Source organism: Xyrauchen texanus, chromosome 23, assembly GCF_025860055.1.
Source record: "Xyrauchen texanus isolate HMW12.3.18 chromosome 23, RBS_HiC_50CHRs, whole genome shotgun sequence".
Classification (NCBI taxonomy): Eukaryota; Metazoa; Chordata; class Actinopteri; order Cypriniformes; family Catostomidae; genus Xyrauchen; species Xyrauchen texanus.
Window position 1 is genome coordinate 19,406,738 of NC_068298.1, and position 27,945 is coordinate 19,434,682.

The window sequence follows — 27,945 nt, forward strand, 5'->3', positions numbered from 1 at the left end:
AGTGATGGCGGAGGGAGACCTGAAAAGGCAGACAAAGATAATCTGACAAAGATACTGTTTCTGTGTGCAACAATAATTATGGTCTAATTTTTTTGTGATTTGGCCACTGAGTGCCCTTTTGTTTGAATTTTGTGAACGAAGCTGAAGAGTAATAAAATAATCACGTTGACTGTTTTTGCTGCTTTCTGACTCCTCCATTTGCCCTGAAAAAACTATCTCTGTTATACTGGTGCCGAAACCCGTGATTTGGAGGATAACGTCATCATGGACTTTTCACCACTGGGTGAAGTAAACAAGTCCTTTGCCAGAGAGGGGCTGCAGCTGCTACACCGGAGCCCACAACCCCTGTTATCCTCATCAAGATTGCACTGAGCGATGATCCCGAGGCCTACCTTGACATATTTGAAAAGACGGGCGAGGTGTGGAGATGGCCACCCAACCAATGGGTGGCCCGCCTGTTACCTTTGGTCTTCGGTGAAGTGCAGATAGCGACCCAGCAACTTCCTGCCGCCAGCCTCCTCAACTAAATAGACCCCAAGAAGGCGACCATGCAACGGGTTGGCCATAGTCCTGAGCAGAACTGCTTGCACATCAGGACTCTGAAGTTTGCGAAGCACGGCAGCATGTTTGCTTTCGCGCAACAGTTCCGGGATGCCTGTCAAAGCTGCCTGCTGGCTGAGGGAACCCGCAGTGCCTATACTTGAAATTGGGATAAGTGGCTCGATAATTTACCGGTGTCGCTGCGTGGCTTGCTCGACGTGATGCGGGAAGCTTGGGAGGAGGGACCAACAAACAGTAAAAATGTAATTCATTACGTTCTTGATCTTAGAGCAAAGCTCCACACTTTGGGTCAATTAACACAGGAGAATTTGCTCCAAGCTCCGGAACGTCAAAGCCGACTGTATGACAGGGGCACTTGACTTCGAGAATTTGAACCGGAAGTTGCTTATATTACTGCCCACCTCAAGTTCTAAATTACTTGCCAAGTGGCAAGGTCCTTTTGAGGTCACACGGCGAGACGGAGATCGCGATTATGAGGTCAGGTGAATGGACAGGGGCGGGGCACATCAAATTTACCATCTCAACCTCCTAAAATCATGGAGGGAGGTGGTTCCTGTGGCCTTGTTTATGGCAGTTCCGGAGAGGGTGGGGCTCGGGCTGGAGGTGACTCTCAAACTAAATTAATTCACCCCGGTCACGTCTGCTGTCACAGCTCACAGACATTGCCAAGGTACGACAAGGGGGGGGGCTGTGCTTTGGCAGCAGGTGGGAGGGGAGGAATGGCCGGTACAGTTGCAAGCTCTCCTTGAGGGAGACAAAGTACAGTACCATTGAGAAGGAGTGTCTTATGATCAAGTGGGCTGTCCTCACCCTCCAAAACTATCTGCTGGGGTGGGCCTTCACCCTCTGCTCAGATCACGCCCCACTCCAATGGCTTCACCGCATGAAAGATACCAACGGGATCACCTGTTGTTACTTGGCACTTCGGCCATTTCAATTCGAGGCAATCCACAGATCGGGGTGCAGATGGCTTTGGCTGTCTTTCTGATGAGTTAGCAGGCCGGATGTTGCCCCAGTCTGAGTCCAGCTGTGGGATGGGGGCGTGGTCGTGTGTCTGTCTGCGGGAGAGGGAGAGCAGTAACTCGTCACCTGGTCTGTCATTAACACCTGTATCTCGTTATAGTCATGATGGAGAGAGACCTGAAAAAGTTGACAAGCGCATCAGTCAGGCCAGAGAGAGAGGCCAGAGAGAGACTGTTCCTGTGGGTGCTACAATAATTATTGTCTTGTTTGTGTGTGATTACTTGGCCACTGACTGCCCTTTTGTTTGAGTTGTGTGAACGACGCTGAAGATTAATAAAATACTCACATTGACTGTTTCCGCTGCCTCCTCCATTTGCCCTGAAAATACGAACTGTTACATAATTATATATTTCTGTCTTACTTTTTTCCATTTAAATTTAGCTTTTATTTTGGCGGAAGTTTTTATTTTGGAGTCTAGCCCTTTCTGTTTCTGTGTGTATTTGATGGTAGCTTAAAACTTCTGGAAAAGCAGGTCACTACGTGACCCATTGTGATTATTAAACTGCACAAGGCTGTCATTAAATAAAATAAATATGTAGTCTTTATATGGCTCGTTGTACAGAGAGTGAATTAGATCTCAGCTCGCTGTCATGTGCTACAAACAGAGTTTGTAAAGCTCATCATGTTTTTTTCCATGTAAGAGCCAATGAGCTCTAAATGGTTTGAGCAGCTGGCATCCACACATTTACAAGTTCTCTCATTTGAAGTGCACATTACATGCAAACTATACATTTAACTTATTAAATTGGGTATCGGGACATCCATAATAAAAACCTTCCCAGTCATATTGCCATTTAATAAATTAAGCCTGTCAAGCTGAAACAGAAATATTTAGCCTGTCTTTCAACTGGGTAGCACTTACTTTGTTTTAGTGTATTTCCCATAAAGATCACAAGAGTCAGGTGAAGTTATCTTCTTAATCTTAATGAACAGAAAATCTTCTGAGGGCAGTTAGACCCAACTTAAACCAACATTAGTGCAGCGGAGCATATGTGATTCCTGCAGAGATACGCTCTCACAAGACTTCAAACATATTTGCGCTCCAATTTATCTTCAGCTGCACCTGTGGAGGGTCACTTCCAAAGTCAAACACAATACGGGACACGTGCCCACTCCCCTCCAGAGAGCTATGCATGTGGTCCACTCTGATAATACCACATCAAATCCACATTGCGGGAACACAGAAATCTACACCAGCGCACAATGCTTGACCTTGTTAACCTGCAGGTTCTTCTGATGGCTGTGGTGTTTGTTGCTTTCTTTTTGCTCAACCATGGGTAAGATGTTTTCATCTCTGTCCATGAGATCACGCAAGCAAATAAGAGATAACATTTACATTTATGCATTTGGCAGACGCTTTTATCCAAAGCGACTTACAGTGCAATTATTACAGGGACAGTCCCCCCGGAGCAACCTGGAGTTAAGTGCCTTGCTTAAGGACACAATGGTGGTGGCCGAGGGATTCGAACCAGCGATAATTAGATCATTATCTAATATTCTTTCAGGTTCGCTTGAACAAGCTTTACTGATGGACATACTGATTTAACATAATGTAAAAGCCATGTTGAGAAATTTGAAGTTGGCATTGAAAGCTGTGTTTTTAAAGGACAGTGGGGTGGTTTCACAGAACAGCACCAGTGCTTTAGCACTCACCACCTCACACTTTGCTGCAACATGAGGAAACATTCCTCACCTCATTAAAAGTGCAGCCAAGGAGCTTTAAACTGACAACCAGAGATAGTAATGTATATTCTGTAGCGCAAAGCATGACACTCCCCAAGAAAGCACTAAACACCTAGGTGAAATCTACTTTTTACAAGTGTATTTGGCATAGACAGCCAAAAACAACACCTGTTAAAACTTGTTGGGCTCAAACTTTAGAAATTTGGTGCTACTAAATCAATGTATTTCCTAAAGTGACACACAGACACTAATAAACTCAACAAACAAATAGACTGTGATATTACACTTAATAAAATCAAGCAACCACATTTGCAACAGACTTAAACTAATCAATACACTTCACTTTAGCCAGTAAATAAGTAATTCGCACTAATGCACAAACAATCTGATAATATAATTATCTAGTTCCCAGGAGAAAGGACTAACATGAAACAAAACACCTACCAGAAACAGCTTCCGAGGAGGCAGCTGGACTCTCCTGTCCTGAGACAACTGAATGTAGAAAGACATGCAATTGCTCCTCGAAGACACCCTAAACACATCACAACCAGCCAGCAATCCAGAGAAAAAGCACGGCAGCACACAATGACTGAATCAGCTGATAAAAACCATGACTCAATGGAGGTGCATATCCCTCACATTTATCATTCTCTTTCACAAGTTCCTGCCTCAGATTAGAGGTGAGTGAGGAATAGCAGGGAAATGTATCCTCCCTTTCTGATCTGTTGGTGTGTGTGTGTGTGTGTGTGTGTGTGTGTGTGTGTGTGTGTGTGTGTGTGTGTGTGTGTGTGTGTGTGTGTGTGTGTGTGTGTGTGTGTGTGTGTGAGCGTGTATTTATCACTTTGTGGGGACCAAATGTCCCCATAAGGATAGTAAAACCTGAAATGTTTGACCTTGTGGGGACATTTTGTCGGTCCCCATGAGGAAAACAGCTTATAAATCATACTAAATTATGTTTTTTGAAAATGTAAAAATGCAGAAAGTTTTCTGTGAGGGTTAGGTTTAGGGAATAGAATATAAAGTTTGTACAGTATAAAAACCATTATGTCTATGGAAAGTCCCCATAAAACATGGAAACACAACGTGTGTGTGTGTGTGTGTGTGTGTGTGTGTGTGTGTGTGTGTGTGTGTGTGTGTGTGTGTGCGTGTGCTCCCATTCCTGATCTAATCCGGGGTGATTCTTTAGCACCTGGGACAGATCCTGTGTAAATACACATTCCTCCCCCAATGGGAAGGGAGTATGGAGATCAACAGTCCTTACCAGCTATTAGTGGGCTTCTTTTACACTGCAAAACTCTTCACTCATCCAGCTAATATACAGTAGGTATGTACGTCAACAATGGAAAATGTCCCCTAAACAAAAGACTACAAGAGTCTTTCCAGAGGAGTATATTATGATTAGTTGACTTGAGAGTTCTTGGTTGTTTCATTTTAATGGATAGTTCACGAAAAAATAAAATACAAATTCTGTCATAATTGACTCACCCTCATGTCGATCTAAACCCATTTGACTTTCTTTTGCATTCACATAAGAACAGTGCAAGTTATCACATGAAGCCTCTGTGAACGAGCTTCTCTCATAACATTCATAAACGTCAAGGCTTTCGCTATAAAAATTACTTGAAAGTAGTTAATCATCATCAAATTCTAAACATTTACTCACCCTCATGGCATACCAGATGTGTAAGTCTTTTCTTTCTTCTGCAGAACACAAATTAAAATGTTTAAAATAATATTACATACAGTTCAAGTGAATGGCGACCAGAATTGTAAAGCTCCAAAAAGCATAAAAAGGCAGCATAAAAGTAATCCAAATGAGTGATTTAATCCATGTCTTTTGAAGCGATCTAGTCGATTTTAAGTGAGGACAGACCAAAATGTAACTTCTTTTCACTATAAACCTCAGCAGTCTCCTTGGCGATCAAGATTTCAAGCTCGATAACATATTCTAGCGTCATCTAACACTCTGTGCATGCGCCAAGCACTAGGAAATTTAATTTAGCTTGAAATCATGATGGTGTTTAGAGTTATATTTTGGTATATTGGATTACTTTTATGCTGCCTTTATGTGATTCTTGGAGCTTCTGAATTTTTTTTATTTGTGTTCTGCTGAAGAAAGAAAGTCATACACATCTAGAATGGCATGAGGGTGAGTAAATGATGAGATAATTTTCATTATTGGGTGAAATGCTTAAAATTTTGAGTTGTATTTCAAAATTGTATTTGCCACTAAAATGTGTAATTGTTGACATACCGTCAGAGAACAGTACTATAGAATTAATATGAATAGCAAAGCTCAGATAATTTGGTTTGGTTTGGCAAATCTGATTTTTGATTGCAGACATAAGGATCTTGGCAAATCTGAGTCACAGTGTGTGACACAATTGGGATCTCTTCTAAAACTCTTTATAGGAAACACATGTGAGTAACATAAATCTAAAAGAACAGGAGACTTAAGCAACAGTCTCAATTTGCTCTCCGTTTAATATTGCAAAATCTTTTTGTTTTTAAGAGATCTCCTTTGTGATATTTCTTTTTTTATGGGCTAAAGCTTCCAAAACGATTTCAGGTGTACTAGGCACATTTGCCCTGACATTATATTACAGTGCCCCTAGAGACTGTAGTTAAACACAAAATATCCATTCTGCTATTGTGCTCATTGCTCAAGTGAACAGAGGAGGAAGTCTAGTTCACTTCATTGTGTTCACCCATGCAGAGAGTTGGGTGCTAGCATGCACACAGACAGACATCAGCATACGTTCTCACTGATGACTCTCAAAGCCACAGGCAAAACCCAAGACCACTCTGCAGGATCTAACATGCTAAATATCTGTGAGCCAACTCACACACACTCGCATTTGTTTAATCAAACACACACACTGTTGTGCAGATAAGGATCTCATATCAGCAGTTCCATCTCCTCGCTACTGAAAGTGGACACTTTGCTGTCCTTTTTGTACTGTTTCTGGGGGCATGTTCCTTCTTGTCTTAGAGACAGATGAGATGCTGAAGGTTTGTGTAGTTAAACTCTGCAGATCTGATGCTAGACAGCCTGGCATTGGAGTTAAGACATGGTCGAGCCAAGAGAAGCCATTCATCTATGTTTTAAGTGGCCAGACAGTATATTCGAATCACAGTTATTAAACTTTTCTTCTTTAAGTGTGCTTATTTTAATTGTTTAATTGTTTCTCTAAACTAATGATTCTACTAAGCATTTAAACATTCGCAGTGGTGCTTGTCAAGGCAAGCATCAATATTATATAGCTTATACTTAGATATACTGTAGTGATTTGTACAAACCCCTAACCCTAATAAACTTCGGCATGTAACTGCACTGTTTGTGCTATGGGCAAGAATAATACAGTACCACAAATCGTGTGGTCGGTGGAGAAGTGCACTATAACTTTTCTAAATGACAAGACTTACAATTGTTGCCTGGTGTATGATAACATGGGTAAAATTGGTTTACACAGAAGGAAGGTCCCAAGCCATATCCAGGGACAAGAAAATCATAGAGACTTGGGAGCGGGCTCTTTAGATGTGGGCTAGGAAGCACCCTAGCAAACACTTAAAATCCCCTTTACAGGCAAGCATGGCAAATACATACTTTATAATAATCATCAATTATCAGGTGAATTTAAAGGGATGGTTCACCCAACAATAAAAATTCTCTCATCATTTACTCAACCTCATGCCATCCCAAATGTTTTTGACTTTCTTTCGTCTGCAGAACACAAATTATTATATTTAGAACAATATTGCAGCTCTGTAGGTCCATACAATGCAAATGAATGGGTGCCAAAATATTGCCGCTCTAAAAAGCACATAAAGGCATTATAAAAGTAATCCATATGACTCCAGTGTTTTAATTCATATCCTCAGAAGTGATATGATAGGTGTGTGTGTGAGAAACAGATAACTATGGAAGTCTTTTTTTCTAGAAATTCTTCTCCCTGCCTAGTAGGAGGCAATATGCATAAAGAATGTGAAATTAAAGTGGAGATTGTCTGAGCAGGGAGGAGAATTTATAGTAAAAAAGGACTTAAATATTGATCTGTTTTTCACCCATTAGCTTGCATTGTTTGGACAAAAATTTTCGTTTGAGTTCAGCAGATGAAAGAAAGTCATACACATCTGAGATGGCATAAGGATGAGTAAATGATGAGACAATTTTTGTTTTGTGTAAACTACTCCTTGATGTGATGTGAAGAGCAAGTCTTTAGCCGGTTCATATTATCTAGTTTCTCTGGCAAACCAGTTGTTCTATTTCACATTTAAACAGATAAATATGTCACGTCAGAGTATATCCGATCATTGCTCACCCCTTGTGACAACATATGCTTGACTGAACTCCATAGACACTCGTCTGACTGAGATCCAATGGACAACAATGACGGAATACAGTGATGGAGTACTTTGACATTTGAACTTGTCAGGTATGCATATGAAGACATGCACACAGAGTCCTTACTTTTGAACTGAAAAAACAAAGCTGGTTGTAAATACGTGAGCCAACACATACAGCACATGCAGGAATACAACAACAAAACTGCAAGAGCTAACAGCTGCAATTCATCCATAATAAATAACACAAGCTGTAACTAAAGTAAGCACTATGAGAAGGGCTTGGATTTCAGAATCCCCTGCCACATTTATTTACCTCACATCAGTTTTGTGAGATGAAAGAGCGGTAAAATGCTCACAAAGTCAATAGCAGGAAAGAGCCCTCCAACATAAACCACCTAATTGTTATCAAATATGGATGTCCTATGGTGCAACAGATGTTTGCACTGTTACAGGATGTATGCTTTGCCCCACCAATCTGACTTGTATCTCTGTGTGATGGACATAACTAGTGACTCAGAAGAGATACTACAAGGATATGGACTGTGGTGTCTAAAATCTTAACCATATCTGTAAATTCTTATGTTCATAACATAAGATTTCATAACAGCTGCCAGTTAGTCATTGGTATCTGTATGACACACTCTGAAAACATGCATGCATATCCTATGCAATTTTGCTTCTTAAGTAAATTTAGCTTTTTCAAGGATGTTGAGATATGTTACTGGAAAACAAGACAAATATACTGATAACGATTTTGTGAAGTAAGTGAAGAACATTGTGACTCATTAAGGTGAAAGTGTGAAGAATCGCATCTTAATCTGACTGGACTGATACTAACATCAGGGTGCTTAGATGGAGTGACGGTTCTTGGTGGCTGCTTGGTGAGGAACTGAAATGTAGCAATCCTCTTCTAACCACATTTAGCCAAGAAAATCTCCCTCAGAATTCCAGGCACACACAGATCATCAGTCCAAAACTCCACAGGAGAAGCGAGCGAGTTCATGCATACATACACTGATGATGTCACACTAGAATTCCCACACTGAGAGATAACAAACACAAAACCTCATTTGTTTGGACACCTTGGAATATTGATGTTTGCACGAGAAGCCTCTGCTCTGATGGAATGCTGTGGTGGGAAGCACATACTTGAGCGTATGCCACAAATTACAGCACCTCTGAACTACATTGACAGTACTAGTAAAATGTTAGTCATATATACATCTGTAAACACATACTGCAGTGTATAACAACATATTCAGTCAAAAGAAAACAAGTCATCAGAACCAGACAACACACCCATGTATGTCAGAGTGCTGCAAGGACCATGCTGGGGAAAAGCATTATGGGGAGGTGGTTACAAGCTGATTTCAATTAGACCACAGACTGACCTAACAGAATGTAAAATAATACGATGTGTCATTAAATAATTTGGTGAGACAAGATTTACCTCATCACTATTAGCATTTTTTATCCACAAACAGGCACAGTCAGTATGTTTACATGCACTTTAACATTTTGATTTCAGTCTAACTAAAATAATAATTTGTCTTAAAAATCATCTTATAAAAACATTTTAGTCCTAGTGAAATCGCGGTCCGATTTTTGCGAAGTTGGACTAACAGACCTATATAATGCGATTATAGCTTGGCTTCATTCAGCATGTATACACGTTATTCGGACATTCTTCAAATATTTGATTACGCACTGTGTTACGTATAGGACTACTTGAACAGAAAGATGAAGATTGTCGCTCGACTATGCAAAAATCTGCATAACATACCCCCCTCCTAACATTTCTTTCTAAGCCAACATGGAATAAAAACTGGCCCAATTTTCTTTATTAAAGCACATTCTATAAGGACATATTTTCAAAATCAACTCGACTGATTGGTTTTAAATTGATAGTTCACCCAAAAATGAAAATTCTCTCATCATTTACAGTACTCACCCTAATGCCATCACAGATGTGCATGACTTTTTTCATCTGCAGAACACAAACAAAGATTTTTAAAATAGTATTTCACCTCTGTTGATCCTCAAAATACAAGTGAATAGTGAACAAAACTTTGAAGGTCCAAAAGGCAGTATAAAAGTAATCCATAAGACTCTAGTCCTTAAATCAATGTCTTCACACCAAAATGACTGGTGTGGGTGAGAAACAGATCAACATTTAAGTCCTTTTTAAGTGTAAATCTACACTTCCACTTTCACATTCAAGTGTGGAAGTGACTTTCACTTCCATATTTAGCCACCTACTGGTTGGGACTGGTTAAAGGTGGAGATTGATAGTCAAAAGTAACTTCAATATTGATCTGTTTCTCAACCACACCCATTCATCGCTTCTGAAGACTAGGATTAAACCACTTGAGTCATGTGGATTACTTTTATGCCTCCTTTGTGTCAAGTTCTAGTCACCATTCACCTGATTTTTATTTTATTATTTAAAAATCAACGCTCAGGATGGGATGTTCAAAAATCAGCACACTAATTAAAACACCAGCACTAAAAATTTAATAACTACGTATACATTTTTATTTTATTTTAAATCAAATAAAACTAAATTAGTCAACCTCGCAAATTGACTGCATGATTGTCTGACTAGTCAGCCATTGTGACCCATTCCTAACACATTTCTGGTCTTATAGTGAACAATTCACCAGTGCACATTATTTCAAAGAAATTACATTTGTTCATTACTTGGAATTGCCACTTTTTTACAATCCAATCAATTCCCGATAAATAAAATCAAGTCCCCCCCCTACTCTTTTCCTCAATGAATAACCTGTTTCACAGGGGCAAAATGGGTTGCAAGTGCCGTATCATGGTTACTTTAACCAACTATTGGCAATCTGTAAGAAACATCTCTATCATATAAAACTAGAAATATGAAATCCTATACCTCTCCTTATCATTGCGCCATAAACTAGAAACAAAAACAAACATTCACAGACTGCAGAGTTGTAGCGGTTGAAAATGTGGAAAAGCTTAGCCTATAATTCTCTCTATGAGATCTGAGTCATATACAGTATTAAAGCCTGTGCACATTTGTGTGGAAAAAGGGAAATTACATGTCACTCCTGTTGGTTTATGATAGATGAGAACATGCTTTAGGTTATCATAAAATGAGCAGCACACACACAGTCATAAAGCTGTAGATTGCCATTTGCAGGAAGAGACTAAGTGATAAGCTGCACTGCACCATCTCTTATGTTGAAAGCATTCACCAATCTATATTTCTATTCTCTAGTTGAAATCTGAACATTTCTGTTATTGTTCATAGAACAGCTGTGTCGAAATGCAATGACATTTCAAGATATTAACGCCTGACACTCTTTTCTACCCATTTGCACTCAAGCAAGTTCAAATATGAATAAACAGCTTCAAGAAAAATAATCTTGCACACTTCAGAGCCTGCAAAACACTCATCAAGGACACTAAAATAAATACAGAGACAAAATACTAGAGCCCATATTTAATGCCGCAGTGCTGTGTGGGGGGAACTGCTGTGGTTAATGACCCCTGCTCCAGTGATTGGCTGCTGCTCCAGGGAAGCAGGGAAGAGTTGGCCATTATGACAGGTCACAGTGCTCTGTGTATCTACACACAGCAGCAGAGTTATGGTCCCTGTGACTCCCACTCACCTGTTTAAGCATTAACTAGCTTTGAAGGCAAGATTTTGGCTCGGCAGGGAGCAGGAAGCTTCCATGTTAACACTCCCCTTTGCTCCTCTTTATAAACCTTGTGGCCTAGGGGTCCTCAATGCAGGCTGTTGTTTTGTACTGTAAACACATGAGAGGTCCTCATTAAAAAAGTTATGTACATTGGTGGCCAAAAGTTTGGAATTATGTACAGATTTTGCTCTTATGGAAAGAAATTGGTACTTTTATTCAACAAAGTGGCATTCAACTGATCACAATGTATAGTCAGGGCATTAATAATGTGAAAAATTACTATTACAATTTGAATAAAACAAAAAAAAAAAAATAAGCTACTTCAAAGAGTTCCTCCAAAATCCTCCACGTGCAGCAATGACAGCTTTGCAGATCCTTGTCAGTTTGTCCAGATGCACAGGTGAAACTTCACCCCATGCTTCCTGTACACATCCATAGATGTAGGCGCCTTCTCACGCACCGTACAGTCTAGATAATCCCACAAATGCTCAATGGGTTTAAGATTCATAACACTCTTTTCCAATTATCTGTTATCCAATATCTGTATTTCTTTGCACACTCTAACCTTTTCTTTTTGCTTTTCTGTTTCAAAAGTGGCTTTTTCTTTGCAATTATTCCCATAAGGCCTGCACCCCTGAGTCTTCTCTTTACTGTTGTACATGAAACTGGTGTTGAGCGGGTAGAATTCAATGAAGCTGTCAGCTGAGGACATTTAGTTTAGTTGCACATCTGGCCTTCCACATCTCTTTCTGTCCTTGTTAGAGCCAGTTGCCCTTTGTCTTTGAAGACAGTAGTGTACAGCTTTGTATGAAATCTTCAATTGTTTGGCAATTTCAAGCATTGTATAGCCTTCATTCCTAAAAAAAACTGATTTACTGACAGGTTTCTAGAGAAAGCTGTTTCTTTTTGCCATTTTTGACCTAATATTGACCTTAAGACATGCCAGTCCGTTGCATACTGTGGCAACTCAAAAACAAACACAAAGACAATGTTAGGCTTTACATTTAACGAACCAAATTGCTTTTAACTGTGTCTGATATAATGGCAAGTTATTTTCTAGTACCAATTAGCAATTTAGTATGATTACTCAAGGATAAGTTGTTGGAGTGGTGGCTGCTGGAAATGGGGCCTGTCTAGATTTGATTTACATCAGTAATGTCCTGACTATACAACTATACTTTGTGATCAGTTGAATGCCAAATTTCCTTTCCGAAACAGCAAAACCTGTACATTATTCCAAACTTTTGGCCACCAGTGTACATCACAGATAATAGGATTTTTAGCTTGCTGCAGCAATATTGTTTGAAACATTACAGTATGTAGACACATTTTCTAACGTTCACTACACAATTTCTTACATGTCAAAGTAAATTAGAGCATTTAGAGCAATTCCCTTTGACACTGTGGACCCATAAAAAATGTAATGCTACAAAGGTATGACTCCCTTAAAGTCAACATGAATCTGCATGAACCCTGAGCCAGGCGGTTGCTGCAGAGGAGCTGAACAATACTAGGGCTTGGTGATGTCAGCCACATAGAAAAGTTGTTTAAGAGGAGGAGCTAGTTATGATATTTTGGTGCAAGATTAAAATAGACCAACATTTTTCTCTTCGGAGTAACACTGACAGATGAATCATGCCTAAAATTAGGGGTCATGACATGAGGAATCAAATTTTCCTTGATCTTTTGACATTTAAGAGGTAATTGTACTATAAAAAAATACATTAAGTTTAACCTTAAAAGAAAAAGAGCATTTATTTAAACCAAGCTCCAGAAATGGCTTGTTTGGAATTTGTGGAAATCCTGTCATGGGAGATTCATCTACACCAAAAATGACTTACACAGGACACCTTCATGTGCTTATCTGAATGTAATGTTTTTATACATAAAAATGCACTAGACGAACGGCTTTGACCATTATCATGCTTCTCGCATCTCTTTAAAAAGGCGCAAAGTTATAACTCTAAAAAAGGAGATGTCCATTCTGTTTCATTCAGCTGCACTGTTTCTTGCCATTTTGGAAAATTTTTGTCCCCATCTAATAATTATATGACCGTTCCGATGCATTTCCGGTAATGTGCGTGGTACAAGTGCAACTTTTAAAAACACGTCTCATTCTGCTGCTGCCACTGACTGGGAGAAACGTGCCATTAAGTGTGTAAACAAACATGGAAGATGTGAGATGTGAGGACCAGAGTCTCTGCTTTGGCCTGTTGAAGCCGGTTGAAGCATCCGACATCACCATGGATTGTATTACATTTACATTTTCAGAATATTTTAGCATGGATTGTATGTGTTTTTGGACTCATATCAGCGTGGATTGCTTGGTAACCAGTCACAATATGATTTAAGCTTTTCAAAGGATATTTAAGGTTATTAAAGGACAGAGCAGTTAAAACACTACTGTTCTGCAAAACCATAAGTAAACAATTTTGTTCATGAATATTTCACATTTCATGACTCTTTTATAGTTCATGCACAGTTCAATATATTTAGATGAAATTTGATGGATGTGGGTTATACCTTTAATCATGAAATGTTGTTTTATAAATGTGGTAGTCTTGTGGAGTTTATATATATATATATATATATCTTCCAATATATAGCTTCTAATATATATATGTATATATATTAGAAGCTATAGAGAGAGAGAGAGAGAGAGAGAGAATGTCAAGACTAGTGGTCGACTGATATATTTTTAAAGGCCAATATCCAGACAGCAGGGTGGACGTTAGGCCGATACAATGCCAATATATCACAAAATGTAATATGGTAAATAAGTATATATGTATATATATATATATATATATATATATATATATATATATATATATATATATATATATATATATATATATATATAAAATAAGATTGTGTGTGTATATATATATATATATATATATATATATATATATATATATATATATATAGCAATAAAACAAATTGTACTTACAGTACGCAGTGATTATGGCATTTACTTTAAGTGCACATGATGCGCTTTTACTTTGAAGTTGCACTCACGCTCGTGCGGATCCAGCACGAGCAGCAATCTCCTGGCAGTTTAACAGCATGGATCACCTGCTTTGATTATCACAGACTGACCATCATGAGAGGAACATTTGATCCTTATCCTGAAGTTCTGATTCTGGCTGATGGAATAAGCACTTCAGAGGAAGATATTAGATGAGTGCTCGACGGAAAGAAAACGATGGATTTTCTTGAGATCGTGAATTTTGTATATGTTAAAACGAGATATCCGCATATTAGCAGATGGTATATGATAGAAGTTTTATTGATATTTGCCTGTTTATCATTATACAAGACAGTTAATAGATACAGGGAACTGTTGAGGAAAGAGATGGAAAATGAAACAGACAAGCACTTTAAAGCATCGTGGCTCTGATATGCAGACCGTTGAGATCATGTTGTACTATTATCGTAGTAACACGATGGCACGTAACAACTCAATTAACTGTGATTGGTCATTTGCACAACTTAGATACTCCTTAACGTTCCTTAAAAGGAACATTTGCATTAATTAAAAAATTCTGAATATCGGCCGATTTATCGGTCGACTAATCATGACCCCTATAAAGAATAGTTCTCCCAAAAATTTTTATTCTGTGATTTATTTACATTCAAGTTGTTCCAAACGTGTAACTTTCTTCAATGGAAAAAATAAACTTTTTTCAAATCTACACACATCTTTACACTTTTTGTCATAATGAAATTGAATAATGATTCGGAGTGGTCAAGCTCCATCAGACAACAATTACTAACAATAAACAAAAACAAAAAACAATAAAAAACACCATTAAACCACAGTGCACTATTTTTTAAGCACTATGAATATGGATGGGAATTGCCAGAGACCTTCCGATTCAATATTACAATGATACTTAGATGCCGATTCGATATGTATTGCATTTTTTTTTTTTTATCTTGTTGAGATTTGATATATTTAGCAGTTAAACCCATTTTTTCTAAACTAAACAAAATAAAATAAACAAGTTTAAACAAGAAAGACATCAATACGGAGGGGCACAAAACCACTTATGCCCATCCTGGACACAATATAAATTGATGAATCCAGAACACTTGGAGTCAGCGCAATCCCGGCTTTGCAATCAAAAGCATATAGCTGTTAGATTATAAATATTGTGGGGGCACAACATGTGGTTCACGGCATACAAAAGTCTGATGAGCCTTTTTTGACTTTATTTAGGCAGGTGTAAGATTGAATCTGCAGAATGAACCCTGAACAATATTCTCTAAAACTCCTAACAAATAAAACTGTGGATTATGCATAGTAACAGAAACATTGAACAAGCGCCGCTTTGATGACTGTATCAGTGGTGCATTCCAGGACTAAACATAAATAAATAGAGGGAGAAAGCCTGTTCATGTGGAATTCGGCACAACTAAGCTTCCTATATCTATCTATCATTGTATCTGTATATTAAGCTAAATGTTTATATATTTTTTACGTTTACAATTTAAAAATAATTTGTCTCAACAATCACAATTTTTAACAGAATCGATTTTTCCCACCTCTTCTTCTGATGCCATACAATCATGTTGTTTAATAAACAGATCAATATTTAAATCATTATACAAATCATTGATCAATCAATTTATCAATTTGATTGGAGAGTGAATAACAACTTAAAATTTAGTCTGTTTATCATTCAGTGATCATATGCCTTCAGAATACTTTGAATATGACGCACAAGTCGCATGGTCACATTTATGATAATTTTGGGTGCTTTTTTAAAGCTTTATGACATGAAGGTGATAAAATAATGACAGAATTTTAAATCTTGATTAAACTATTGCTTGAAGACTAAGTTTTGATTTCATTTTTGTCCTTTTTAAACTGTATAAGGCTCTCATGACTCGGCACTGCAGAGGTTACTCAAGCAGACACTAATATCAAATCACTCACCACTATCTTCTCTCTGGTTTGGAAGTGAGCAAGGGCAGAAACAGGAGCAGATGAGGTGCCGTCAAGATATGTTCAAGGACATGATGTGAGAGGGGAGTGCAGAGTGTAGAATTTAACAGTGAAGGGAACAGTCTCGAAGACACTCAGTTTCCAAATAAGTTATATTGTCCCCACCGGTAGCTGAGGTTTAAAAGCTGGTCACAACTGCGGTCAGAGTTTCTAATTACACTTTATGTATGTAATTTATATGGCCTATGCTTCTGTTTAACATCAGCCAGTGAAAAAGAGAGAAACAGAGAGAAATACCCCAACTGTCCATCTGCGGTCATTTGAGCCATGGAGACCTGGCACAAACAGTAAGTGGAAGAAGTGGGTAAATGGGATAGGCAGGTGGTGGAACTTACACCAGTACAGTAAAGCACACTCTCCCCAGAGCAGTGGGGTGAGCTGCGGGGGTCAAGAGTGGAGACAGGACAAATGAATGTGGAAATGAGAGCTGCTGACTCTGGTTGTTGCTCCAGAAACAACCTAGACAACAACCCCCAACCAATATGGCATGAAAAGGGTGAGTCAACCCATCTCCGAGACAAAGAATGCCTTGAGTCTTGCCAGCCTAATTCATATTGCTTATCGCCCAAAAAACCCCATGATTTCACTCTGCAGCTATGTCTCCCTTCAGCCCTCATTTTTTTTTCCCAAAGTAAAGAGCTGCAGTGTTTCACTGACACTATTAAGACTGTGCAGGCCTCTGCACCATTGTGGCAGTTGAAAGACAGGACGCTTTGTCTGGAAATACTCATGGAGAGGATATTAACTGTGTGTGTGTGTGTGTGTGTGTGTGTGTGTGTGTGTGTGTGTGTGTGTGTGTGTGTGTGTGTGTGTGTGTGTGTGAGAGAGTCTGTCTGTCTGTCTGGGTATGCAAAAAATAAGGAAAAAGGAAAGAATTCCAAGACTTATGGCCAAGCCCTGACCCCTGACCTCCCCCTATCTATCAACAAGCACACACAAAGATGAGACGCTTGGGTGGAGCTCTGACACCATGAGTGTCATGTGAATTCCCCAGTTAGCAATATGCCTGGAGTTGTGCAAATCAATTAAAAAGCAGATAAAACTTACTTTAACACATTCAGCAAGATTTAGCTTCAGAAACATGCACTGATATCGGGTTTTGTAGGTCTGATGTCTAACTTTGATGAACAGTTATTCTCTTTGAAACAGATACTGTAAATCAAGCTTGTCACGCCAACACCACATGCAATTCAGAATGTATAGCCTATTTTCTCTGTATATTGTACAGGTTTTAAAGGTATAGTTCACTAATAAATGAAAATTATGTCATCATTTACTCACCATCATGTCGTTTGAAGCCCAGATGATTTTCTCTCTACCAAGGAACAAAAAAAGGAGATGTTTTGTAGAATGTCCAATGCAATAGGTTCCAACAATTTGAAGCTCCATAAAGGACATAAAGAAAGCATTAAGGTAATCCATATGATTCAAGTGGTTTAACCTATGTCTTCTGAAGCGATACAATTGATTTTTGGTGAGAGAAAGACCAAAATGTTACTTTTACTAAAATCTCCATTAGTATGTATTACTTGTATGCTACCTGAATGTACTTTTTGGAACTTGGAAATGTGTTGGACCTCATTGACTTGCATTGTATGGATATAAACAGTTTATATCTCCATCAAAAAATCTTAATTTGTGTCCCACCAAAGAAACAAAGTCACACGAGTTTGAGATGGCATGAGGGTGAGTAAATGATGAGGCAATTATTTTAGAGGCAATTGCTCATGTATTGCGCCTTGTAGGTTCAAATCTGCAACCTTTTTGTTACCAATTCATGTTTTAACCACTGTACTTGTTAGGCACACTTAACACTGCACAGCTGTTTAATGCCAGATGAAGCTCATCATCATGTGTTGGGCAGAACCTTTTTCTAGAGCTGTGTGTCTAAGGGTATTGCCATTGCAACCTCAGAAAACCACAACTTCACAATGGAAATAAGTGATTGCATCCGCCACTATAACTCAATGGAGACTTGTTAAATGTCTTAAATACTCTCACAGACCTTGTTAAATGATTCCATTATCATGCATGTCATTCTAGTGGGTGTTTATAGTCTAGTCCATTTCAGCTGGTTCACTTGTCATGGACAGGAAAGCAGATGATGCTCGAAGAGATTGAATGGGTGGTCAGACACGTAAAATGGTCAAAGCGAACAAAGATGTTTCTAAGCCCAGTCACTCTCTAATCACAAAACAATGCATACTGTGAGTGCCCTTTCAGTGCTCAGGCTGATGGCTGACCGACGCTTGTATAATGCACTAAATCCTGCTAACCCCATCCATGTATTAAGATAAACATGAAATCCCTTAAGCCTGAGGGAATCTGTTGCTTTGTGCTAACTTGTAACCATGACATAAATACAACAATCAAGGCCATGCCAGGCTTGTAGATTCTACCTGAACAAGAAAATACTTTTGCTATACATTTTGCAGATCTTAAAAACTGTGGAGTCTTTGTGGTAGTCTAAATGAATTTTTTTTTCATGTATTATACGATTTACAAGACAAATGATCTTTGTTCTTGACACTCCTAAGCTCTTCCACATGTTCACATGCATAGGGAAACAATAATCATGATTCAATGTGGTCTTGCAAATATAGAAACTATCCCACACACTGAATAAGTCAATAGGGAGAGGTATTATACCCTTCACGCCTACCTGATTCTCAGCTGTTCACACGCTGTCTACTCACAGAACCTTCCAAAGTTTAATGATTCACATTAAAGCAAATGACTTAACCAGCCAAACATGTCCCCAATCTAATAAGTTAACTAAACTGTCCACATTGTCAATATGTACAAATTGGGATCTTTCAAGAAGTCACTATACATTCTTTCAAACTCAAATATTGTGCCCTAAGAATATGGAAAATTAATCTGAAAAACATAATCACTTTATCCAAATGAATCTAGCATCTGATGATTGAAACAACAACATGAAAGTCTTCACATTCCCATATACCAAGCAGACATTCTACAGAAAGATGGGTTGTGAATAAAGGCTGAAACAACATGCTTGCTCCGAAAGGGATGTCTGCTGGATGTCTTTCTTTTCTCTCCATCCCTTGTGTTTCTGTAAACAGACTCGCATTCTGAGAGATGATAAGCGGGAGAGAAATAATTGTTCGCTGTTTCCTGTAAACAGTAACTAGATGGATGACAAGGCTTTCGCCTTCTGTAAACAGATTAGGCAGGTGGTTCTGAAATGCACCTGTGGAAACTTAACGAAAGGATTCTGAAACAAAATAGTGCAGTTTTAGTGATCGACTGGATATTTCAGGAGAAAGCGGAAGAGAGGAGTGCTACCATCTGTCATTTAGGTGTAAACTGAGGTGCTCTGCTCTGTAATTACTTGCATGTGTCTACCTAGAAAATGGAACACATAGAATGGAACCACAGCATCTTCCAGCATAGTTATCTCTTCTACACCCCCACGCAGTAACTAATGATGTTTTTACAAAGAAACCCATCCGCGTTTGACCTTTTTTGGAATCAATAACTTTGGGTTTAGACGAGGCACTGATTTTACCAGGGGACCTACTAATCCTTTCTTTGATCTTTGATCTCATTCTTTTACAGGAGGATGACTGAGGTTTTAACTTGAGTAGGAACACTGTTAGGGGCGGAACTGTACAAAAAACATGTACAGCAATGTTTGTCTCCAAAGCCACTGCCTGACCAGAAGCAGCCGGTTTGTTCTGAGAGTGACCCAGCAGGATTCACCTCATTGTCTCAAAAAAGCAAAAAGCAATGCTCTTATTTTTACACTGTGTGCACCATGCCAAAACAGCGACTACCCAATCAGTAGGACTTCCAGGAGCAAGAAGACTATTTCTGCCTCGTCATAGGGGTCCTGTTAGATCTCAGCTCCTTATAAAGACAGACTTCACTTATTGTAAACAAAGAGGCAGAAGAGCAAGTGGGATCAGAGAGCCCAGGTCCAAGAGAAATTGCAATCTAAATCTTGCTGCAAGCCTCTGAAACACTATGCCACACACACAGCAGGTTTATTTTCCAGGTGTGTAGTTTGTGGTGAACTTTTGAAGTTTAGGGTCTGCATCAAATAGATCAACAATAAGCTGAAAACAATAAATCCCAGTGGAACATAATGATCAGAAACATTACATGAGAGATAGAAGAGCTGTTCAGACTCAAGGTTTCATTATGTAGAGCAAATCTTTCTGGGAAAATGATAAGACAGCAGCGGGAGCTGATATGGAAAGAGGGACATGTGCATGCAGTTTCTCTACATATATTATTGAAAAAGCTGTTCTGAAATGTTTATTTGCACTCTCAAAACATTGTAGGGTTTTTCTTCAACTTCAGGCACAGCACAGTGTATCCAAGTATTTTTTCTCATTTGATGAAAGTTATGAAAATTCGCACCACATTGTCATTTCCACAATATCTGAAATTCTGTATTGTGTTTAATAGAAATTGGTGGTGTATGAAAATGTGTTGGATGGATATTATTTTTTACATTTTTTTAATAAAATGGTAGACTAATTTGTCTTACTAAGGCTTAATTTATTCAGATAAATTTTATGTAGTCTATCCTAAATACACAATTAAATGACATTTTTGCATCATCTGGCAAAATTCCAGTTTAAGCGGAAATTACGCTTAATAAAAACAGTCTGTTTACAGTTGATATTTAGCTGGATTTTTCATTGATTTCTTCAAACATTATGTCTAATTACTTAATCTCAAGCATGCTCTTCATTAACACATTTGTCCACTTGGTTAAAGGTGCACTCAGTAAAATGTCATCTTTGACTTACATTGACAACTAATGGTGTGGATGCAGCATCTTTCAAAATAGGAGTAACTTTTTTAAATGGGGAAAAAAATACTGACTGCACCTTTAACAAGTACTGCACACTATCTTAAATAAATAAATAAATAATCATTTTACGGTGTGGTGGAAATGTCGCCATAACTGTTAGACAGTCTATATATATATATATATATATATATATATATATATATATATGCACTGCAGATGAGCAAACAATAATACAAAAAAAATTCTTCCAGATGTAAACACACACACACACACTCACACACACACACATGTTGTGTTTCCATGTTTTATGGGGACTTTCCATAGACATAATGGTTTTTATACTGTACAAACTTTATATTCTATCCCCTAAACCTAACCCTACCCCTAAACCTAACCCTCACAGAAAACATTCTGCATTTTTACATTTTCAAAAAACATAATTTAGAATGATTTATAAGCTGTTTTCCTCATGGGGACCGACAAAATGTCCCCACAAGGTCAAAAATTTCAGGTTTTACTATCCTTATGGGGACATTTGGTCCCCACAAAGTGATAAATACACGCTCACACATACACACACACACACACACACACACACACACACACACACACACACACACACACACACACACACACATCAAATAAATAGACGTCTGAGTGATGTACCTGTGCTATCAAAGTGGTTATTGAAAGTCTGGGACGAATGGCATCTATAGATTAAAGGCGATTAAAAAGTACCAAATAGAAACAATAAAGGCCTGAAAAGTTTGCAAGTCATACAAATACCCCAAGATGAAGAAACACCCTGTTGAGTGCAAGAGCAATCTCGTCAGTGCATCCGACATGCCTCCAAAGCCAGAACATATTTAATCCAAAACGAATTGCAATGCAAATGTAATCTATTGTCAATACGTCGGATTAGTTCAGGTAATATGATATTTTGATATTAAAATACTTTCGAGTTTGCAGGTATTTTTAATACAATATTTTTATTTACCATGCAACATTTTGTTCAATTATGTCAGTTTTACTCACAATTTATGTTGTTTATTTCCATATCAGAAGTATCAAAGGGAAATCCTTGACCTGTTGGAAGCGCACATTGCACTTCGTGCACCCATCGATGTGTGTGTACTTACGTGACAGATTCAATGCAGACACTTTCTGCACTGAGAGTTTCTGAATGGGGAGACTGACCTGGCTGCACCCCGCAGCAGAACAAGGCGGGGCTACAAATTGGGCGGAGCTACATATGTCGCTCCGTCCATAACGTGCTCTCATTGGCTTCTTCATCTTTCTCAGACAGTCATGGTAGGAAATGTGGTCGTCGTCGATGACTGGTGTTTCAATAGTTGAGCCAGATCAATTTGATTATAGTGCCTACTTGAATGTGAAATTATTTATCCAATATTTAAAGTGAGGAACAAATTGGGATTTATAAAGTTTGAAACTGACGTTAACATTTTCTTACACAAATGCCGTGAAAAGCATGCATACGGGACATTCTAACGTGCAGCTTTGCTCATACATTCAGATTCTGGGCTCATCTGCTTCTCTGTATATATTATGCATAATCAATAAGATGCATACTGATTTTTTTTGTCTTCACTTTAAGCATTTTAGAATGTCCCGTGCATAGGCCTACGAGTTTTTTGTTGTTGTGCTCCTGCACCGGTACGCCATTGGTCATACATTACCCTATTAACAGTAGATTATACCGTATATGCCTATGTAAATTACTTATTTTTCGCTGTAACGGACTATAAATTAATTTAAAAAAAGTAAATTTTAGACCGTCTAAATAACAGAGTTTATACACTCACCTAAAGGATTATTAGGAACACCATACTAATACTGTGTTTGACCCCCTTTCACCTTCAGAACTGCCTTAATTCTACGTGGCATTGATTCAACAAGGTGCTGAAAGCATTCTTTAGAAATGTTGGCCCATATTGATTGGATAGCATCTTGCAGTTGATGGAGATTTGTGGGATGCACATCCAGGGCACGAAGCTCCTGTTCCACCACATCCCAAAGATGCTCTATTGGGTTGAGATCTGGTGATTGTGGGGGCCATTTTAGTACAGTGAACTCATTGTCATGTTCAAGAAACCAATTTGAAATGATTCGAGCTTTGTGACATGGTGCATTATCCTGCTGGAAGTAGCCATCAGAGGATGGGTACATGGTGGCCATAAAGGGATGGACATGGTCAGAAACAATGCTCAGGTAGGCCGTGGCATTTAAACGATGCCCAATTGGCACTAAGGGGCCTAAAGTGTGCCAAGAAAACATCCCCCACACAATTACACCACCACCACCAGCCTGCACAGTGGTAACAAGGCATGATGGATCCATGTTCTCATTCTGTTTACGCCAAATTCAGACTCTACCATCTGAATGTCTCAACAGAAATCGAGACTCATCAGACCAGGCAACATTTTTCCAGTCTTCAACTGTCCAATTTTGGTGAGCTCTTGCAAATTGTAGCCTCTTTTTCCTATTTGTAGTGGAGATGAGTGGTACCCGGTGGGGTCTTCTGCTGTTGTAGCCCATCCGGCTCAAGGTTGTGCATGTTGTGGCTTCACAAATGCTTTGCTGCATACCTCGGTTGTAACGAGTGGTTATTTCAGGCAAAGTTGCTCTTCTATCAGCTTGAATCAGTCGGCCCATTCTCCTTTGACCTCTAGCATCAACAAGGGATTTTCGCCCACAGGACTGCCGCATACTGGATGTTTTTCCCTTTTCACACCATTCTTTGTAAACCCTAGAAATGGTTGTGTGTGAAAATCCCAGTAACTGAGCAGATTGTGAAATACTCAGTCCGGCCCGTCTGGCACCAACAACCATGCCACGCTCAAAATTGCTTAAATCACCTTTCTTTCCCATTCTGACATTCAGTTTGGAGTTCAGGAGATTGTCTTGACCAGGACCACACCCCTAAATGCATTGAAGCAACTGCCATGTGATTGGTTGATTAGATAATTGCATTAATGTGAAATTAAACAGGTGTTCCTAATAATCCTTTAGGTGAGTGTATGTAGGCTATAGTACACATTTTTGAAGCGAGGAGGAGGAGAGATAATAAATCGTTTATTGTTTAATTAATATAATGAATATATTCAATAAAGCCTACAATAGCCTATAAATCAATATAGAATACATATGAGTTAAATCACCCCAACAATCTCAAGAATGGCATTATAATTTTCATCAATTCATCAGCATCTTTTCTGCTATTGTTGAATGCATAAATGAAAAGGTATGATTTGGCTAAATTACTATTATGCAGCGTAATCAATAGAGCAAGCAGATACAGACTGTAGTCGATTTAATTTTGTGCATTTAGAGTGCATTTAAAGAAATCTTGGTCAATGAATGAATCTATTATGGATTTTTGCAAAATAATCACTCATGAAGAGCTGTTAACTTGAATATACAGCCTACTGTATATGGCAGAAAGCGGGAGACTAGTCATGCATGGCTGTATTTGCTTTTTTTCAAGAATTGGCAATCGCATACAAGAACATTCCTTATGAATGAATGAACGAACGAAGGACATGGGCTTTAATTATATTTGTATTTAGGAAATATGTTTATATTTAGAATCTGAAGATGCACTCAGTAATTCTAATCCAATACACTTTTTGTCAAATTCTGTCCGTTCTGTGGGTGGGCTGAAAAAAAAAATCTAATATTTGTACACAGCCCTAGCTCTGTAAATGGGACAAAAACAAAGTGGATTGGACTGATCCACACAACACTTTTCCAGCCAATCATCAATAGGGGGTGGTTCTTGTGCGTGCACAGGATGGGTGGTGGAGGCAGAGCGAGAGGGAAATTCATTAGAAGAGTAACAGCAAATCTGGCTGATGCAAACATTCTAAATTCCAAAGAGGACAAATGCCTGAAAAACAGACCAAGAAAAAAGGTCAGCTGATGATAAACTAAAAAAGAAGGATAAGGTTCATATAAGTCGAGGTCTAGGAGCCGCGTCAACAACGGTGAGGCTTTTCAGCAGTGCTGAGGCTTGAAGATGAATGCAGAAGTTGCTTTTTTCTTCTCAATAGGTGGGTAACATAAATGTTGCTGTTTCACAGAGAGTTGTGAGTGTCTGGAGTTGGTGTGCATATAACACACGCGCATTAATTTGGGGGGCGGAGCTTCAAAAGGAGCACTGAAGGGAGGGGTTTGTTTGTTTTGACAGTTTAGTTCTAATATCAACAGTGTTTCTCAGGAATTCCTGAGTGCAGCTTTAACTTTTGTGAGAATTGGAATGTAATTTACAGTTGATTTACTGTAGATGGTGCTGTTGGATTTCATAACCCATATGTTGGGTGGATTTACATTTGAACAAATAATAATTTAACAATTGTGTGCCTTCTTGGAAATATTAAAATGTTTATATTTAACATTTAATCATTTTCTCACTATGGTGATATTAAATAATGAACATAATTTATAATTATTTGAATTCATTTCTCTAACATGCGTTATAATGAAGGCTTTGTGAAATTGCAATTTTTTTTTTTTAATTTACTGATTTGAATGACAAGAGACACATCAACACAATTTGATAATTAGTCCATGTTCTGCTATATTTGTTTGACATGATACATGAGGTAGCCTAAAAAACAAAGTCATATCACTTTCGAGTCATAACACTAAAATCAAAATGATCTGGCTGAACTATTTTAACACACCAAATACGACCGCATTTTTATTAGAGTTGCATCTTCATGTAAGGGAAAGATGACCGAGCCAATGAGAGTAAGTTATTGGCAGAGCGAGAAATGTAGCCCCGCCCCGTTCTGCAAGCTTGCAGCCGGGACCGGGAATACTTTGAATGAAGTTACACAGAGGTGAAGACTTCCCTCCAAGAACCTGGACCTACTACTGCCTCTAGCCGGTTTTCATACCACTTATTATAGAATCGAGAAGAAATGCAGTTTTACACAAGAAAACAAAACTTTTATTTAAATGTAACATGTACATCATCTGTTGAAACTGACAGATGGATAAAGTTAGCAAGGAAGTAGTAGTGATTTTAAAAAAAGAGAGAATCAAAAATATGATCATTATACTCTAGCTCTCTTCACTATGAAATTAATAGAATACTTCATCTATTGGGCAAACAGGTTGTAAACACTACACACAAAGGCAGAAACCATGATGGTTGTACCTGTTTGTCAGTGAGGTACAAAACTACTGTAATCAGTTGAGGCTGACATTATCTCTAGGTATGAAAGACCCCATAGATATTGTTAGGTCCTAATCACATGTACAGGTTATTATGTTACTAGTTGCATTGGTCAGATGTATATTTCAGTCATATAGTCCTTTTCATTTTCCAGACAATCCATATGTACTTCATCTGCATCATAACTTAAGATCAGATCATTTGATAACACAGGAATCGCCTTGGCATGAACCAAAAAGATACTAAACCTCTTTTAATGTATCACATTTTTCTGCTCTGTACCAGGGGTGATGTTAAATATTCTTAAACAGAATCTTTTCCAAGAGCATAACATCTGAAAAATAAAATAAAAATAAAATTGCACCATGATCCTTTTGTAGTATCGGTTTCTTCTTTATGGTCTATATCTAACATAAGCCATATACTGTACATATCTCTACCATCACAATATCCAATGTATGGTTCAGCATTACAGTCTAATAATCCTAAAGTCTTTTTGAATAAAAAGTGTACATTCAATATTTTTTATTTCTTTGAAAATGACCTGAACAAAGTACAGCACTGAATAGTGCTCAATGTCTTCTGCTTACTATACAAATAACAGTCAGACTTTGGTATTCATTGTCGAGCAAATCATCGCTAATTTATGATTTCACCACTTCTAAGCTTTTGTAGTCCTTATAGATCAGTGAAATAAAAGAACTGAAAAAATAAAATTAAATATTTCAAAATAATATGCATGTTTAATTTTGGAGCTTAAGATGGATAATGTCAGACTATCCATCCACTCACATAATAGTGACTATATAAGTGTATCTACATTCTGATCAATCACTTTGCTGGTGCATAAATGAAGTGAGAACATAAGGCATTATTCAAAAATCCTTCCTATTCCTGATTGTTTTTTTTTATTTCTTTTTTTATCTTTGTCACTCAGAAACTAAATAAAAAACGTGTCAAAGAACCACTTGACTCAAGTAAATGATCCCACCATGGTATTTTGTTTTCGGTCTTTCTTTTTCAAGTATTCTAGACTGTGTAATTATTTATATGCCCCATCAAACAGGAGAGTTGCACAATGTCTCGGCACAGCCCAGGCATTACTATAGGTCTGAGACACAGGATTTGTTTGTTTAGTTATACTGAAACAGGTATTCAGGTCTCTGGGTGTGTGGGGGAGGCACACTAGAACAGCCTGGCTTGTTTCTTCATCTCATTCCTCTTCCACAGTGCCAGCCGGTCAAACTCTGTTATTGTCATCCCAAACACTTGATAGAACTCTTCAGGGGAAAGATGTCGCTGAAATGACAAAGTGTTTATTACTGAATGTTTTCATGTTGTGTTTCCTCTTCAATTTTTATAAAATACATATAAAAGTCTCAGTTTGTTTTGAGATAAAGTTAGCTATTTAAACCAATATACAGTAAATGTAGCCATGATTCGTTTTTTGATTGGCAGCATTTTTTTTTAAGCTCTACTCCCTGGCTGCATTTACACTGCAAGACCTAATGCACAGATCTGATATTTTGACCGATATCGTATTTTCACATTTACTTTTGACATAACCGATTGTGTTTACATTAATAATCGATCTTTGCTGCAGTATAAGTGGACAGGGATATTGGTGTGCAATGTGCAGTTTGGCTTCCGACAT

The 27,945-nt window shown here is 38.2% G+C and overlaps 2 protein-coding genes across 14 annotated transcripts in view; both read right to left on the bottom strand.

Moving 5' to 3' along the window:
* LOC127663126 (actin filament-associated protein 1-like 1) overlaps positions 1-22,255 on the bottom strand; it is a 47,453-nt gene extending 25,198 nt beyond the window's left edge. For 4 of the 8 annotated variants that reach the window (XM_052154591.1, XM_052154589.1, XM_052154590.1 and 1 more), the window contains exon 1: positions 22,127-22,255. In XM_052154591.1, the coding sequence (XP_052010551.1) occupies positions 22,127-22,148 (22 nt within the window). In that variant the 5' untranslated portion in view covers positions 22,149-22,255. Of the gene's footprint in view, positions 1-3,711; positions 3,939-11,258; positions 11,397-17,583; positions 17,618-22,126 lie in introns of those variants that run through there. The other 4 variants (XM_052154593.1, XM_052154595.1, XM_052154594.1 and 1 more) reach the window with 4 other exon arrangements.
* A 3,791-nt stretch (positions 22,256-26,046) lies between these two features.
* Positions 26,047-27,945, bottom strand: part of LOC127663127 (actin-binding LIM protein 3-like) — a 105,777-nt gene continuing 103,878 nt past the window's right edge. For all 6 annotated transcript variants that reach the window (XR_007972966.1, XR_007972968.1, XR_007972967.1 and 3 more), the window contains one exon: positions 26,047-27,590. Coding sequence is in view for 1 of the 6 variants with exons in the window: in XM_052154596.1 (XP_052010556.1) it covers positions 27,477-27,590 (114 nt within the window). In the remaining 5 variants the exon portion in view is untranslated. The remainder of the gene's footprint in view (positions 27,591-27,945) is intronic.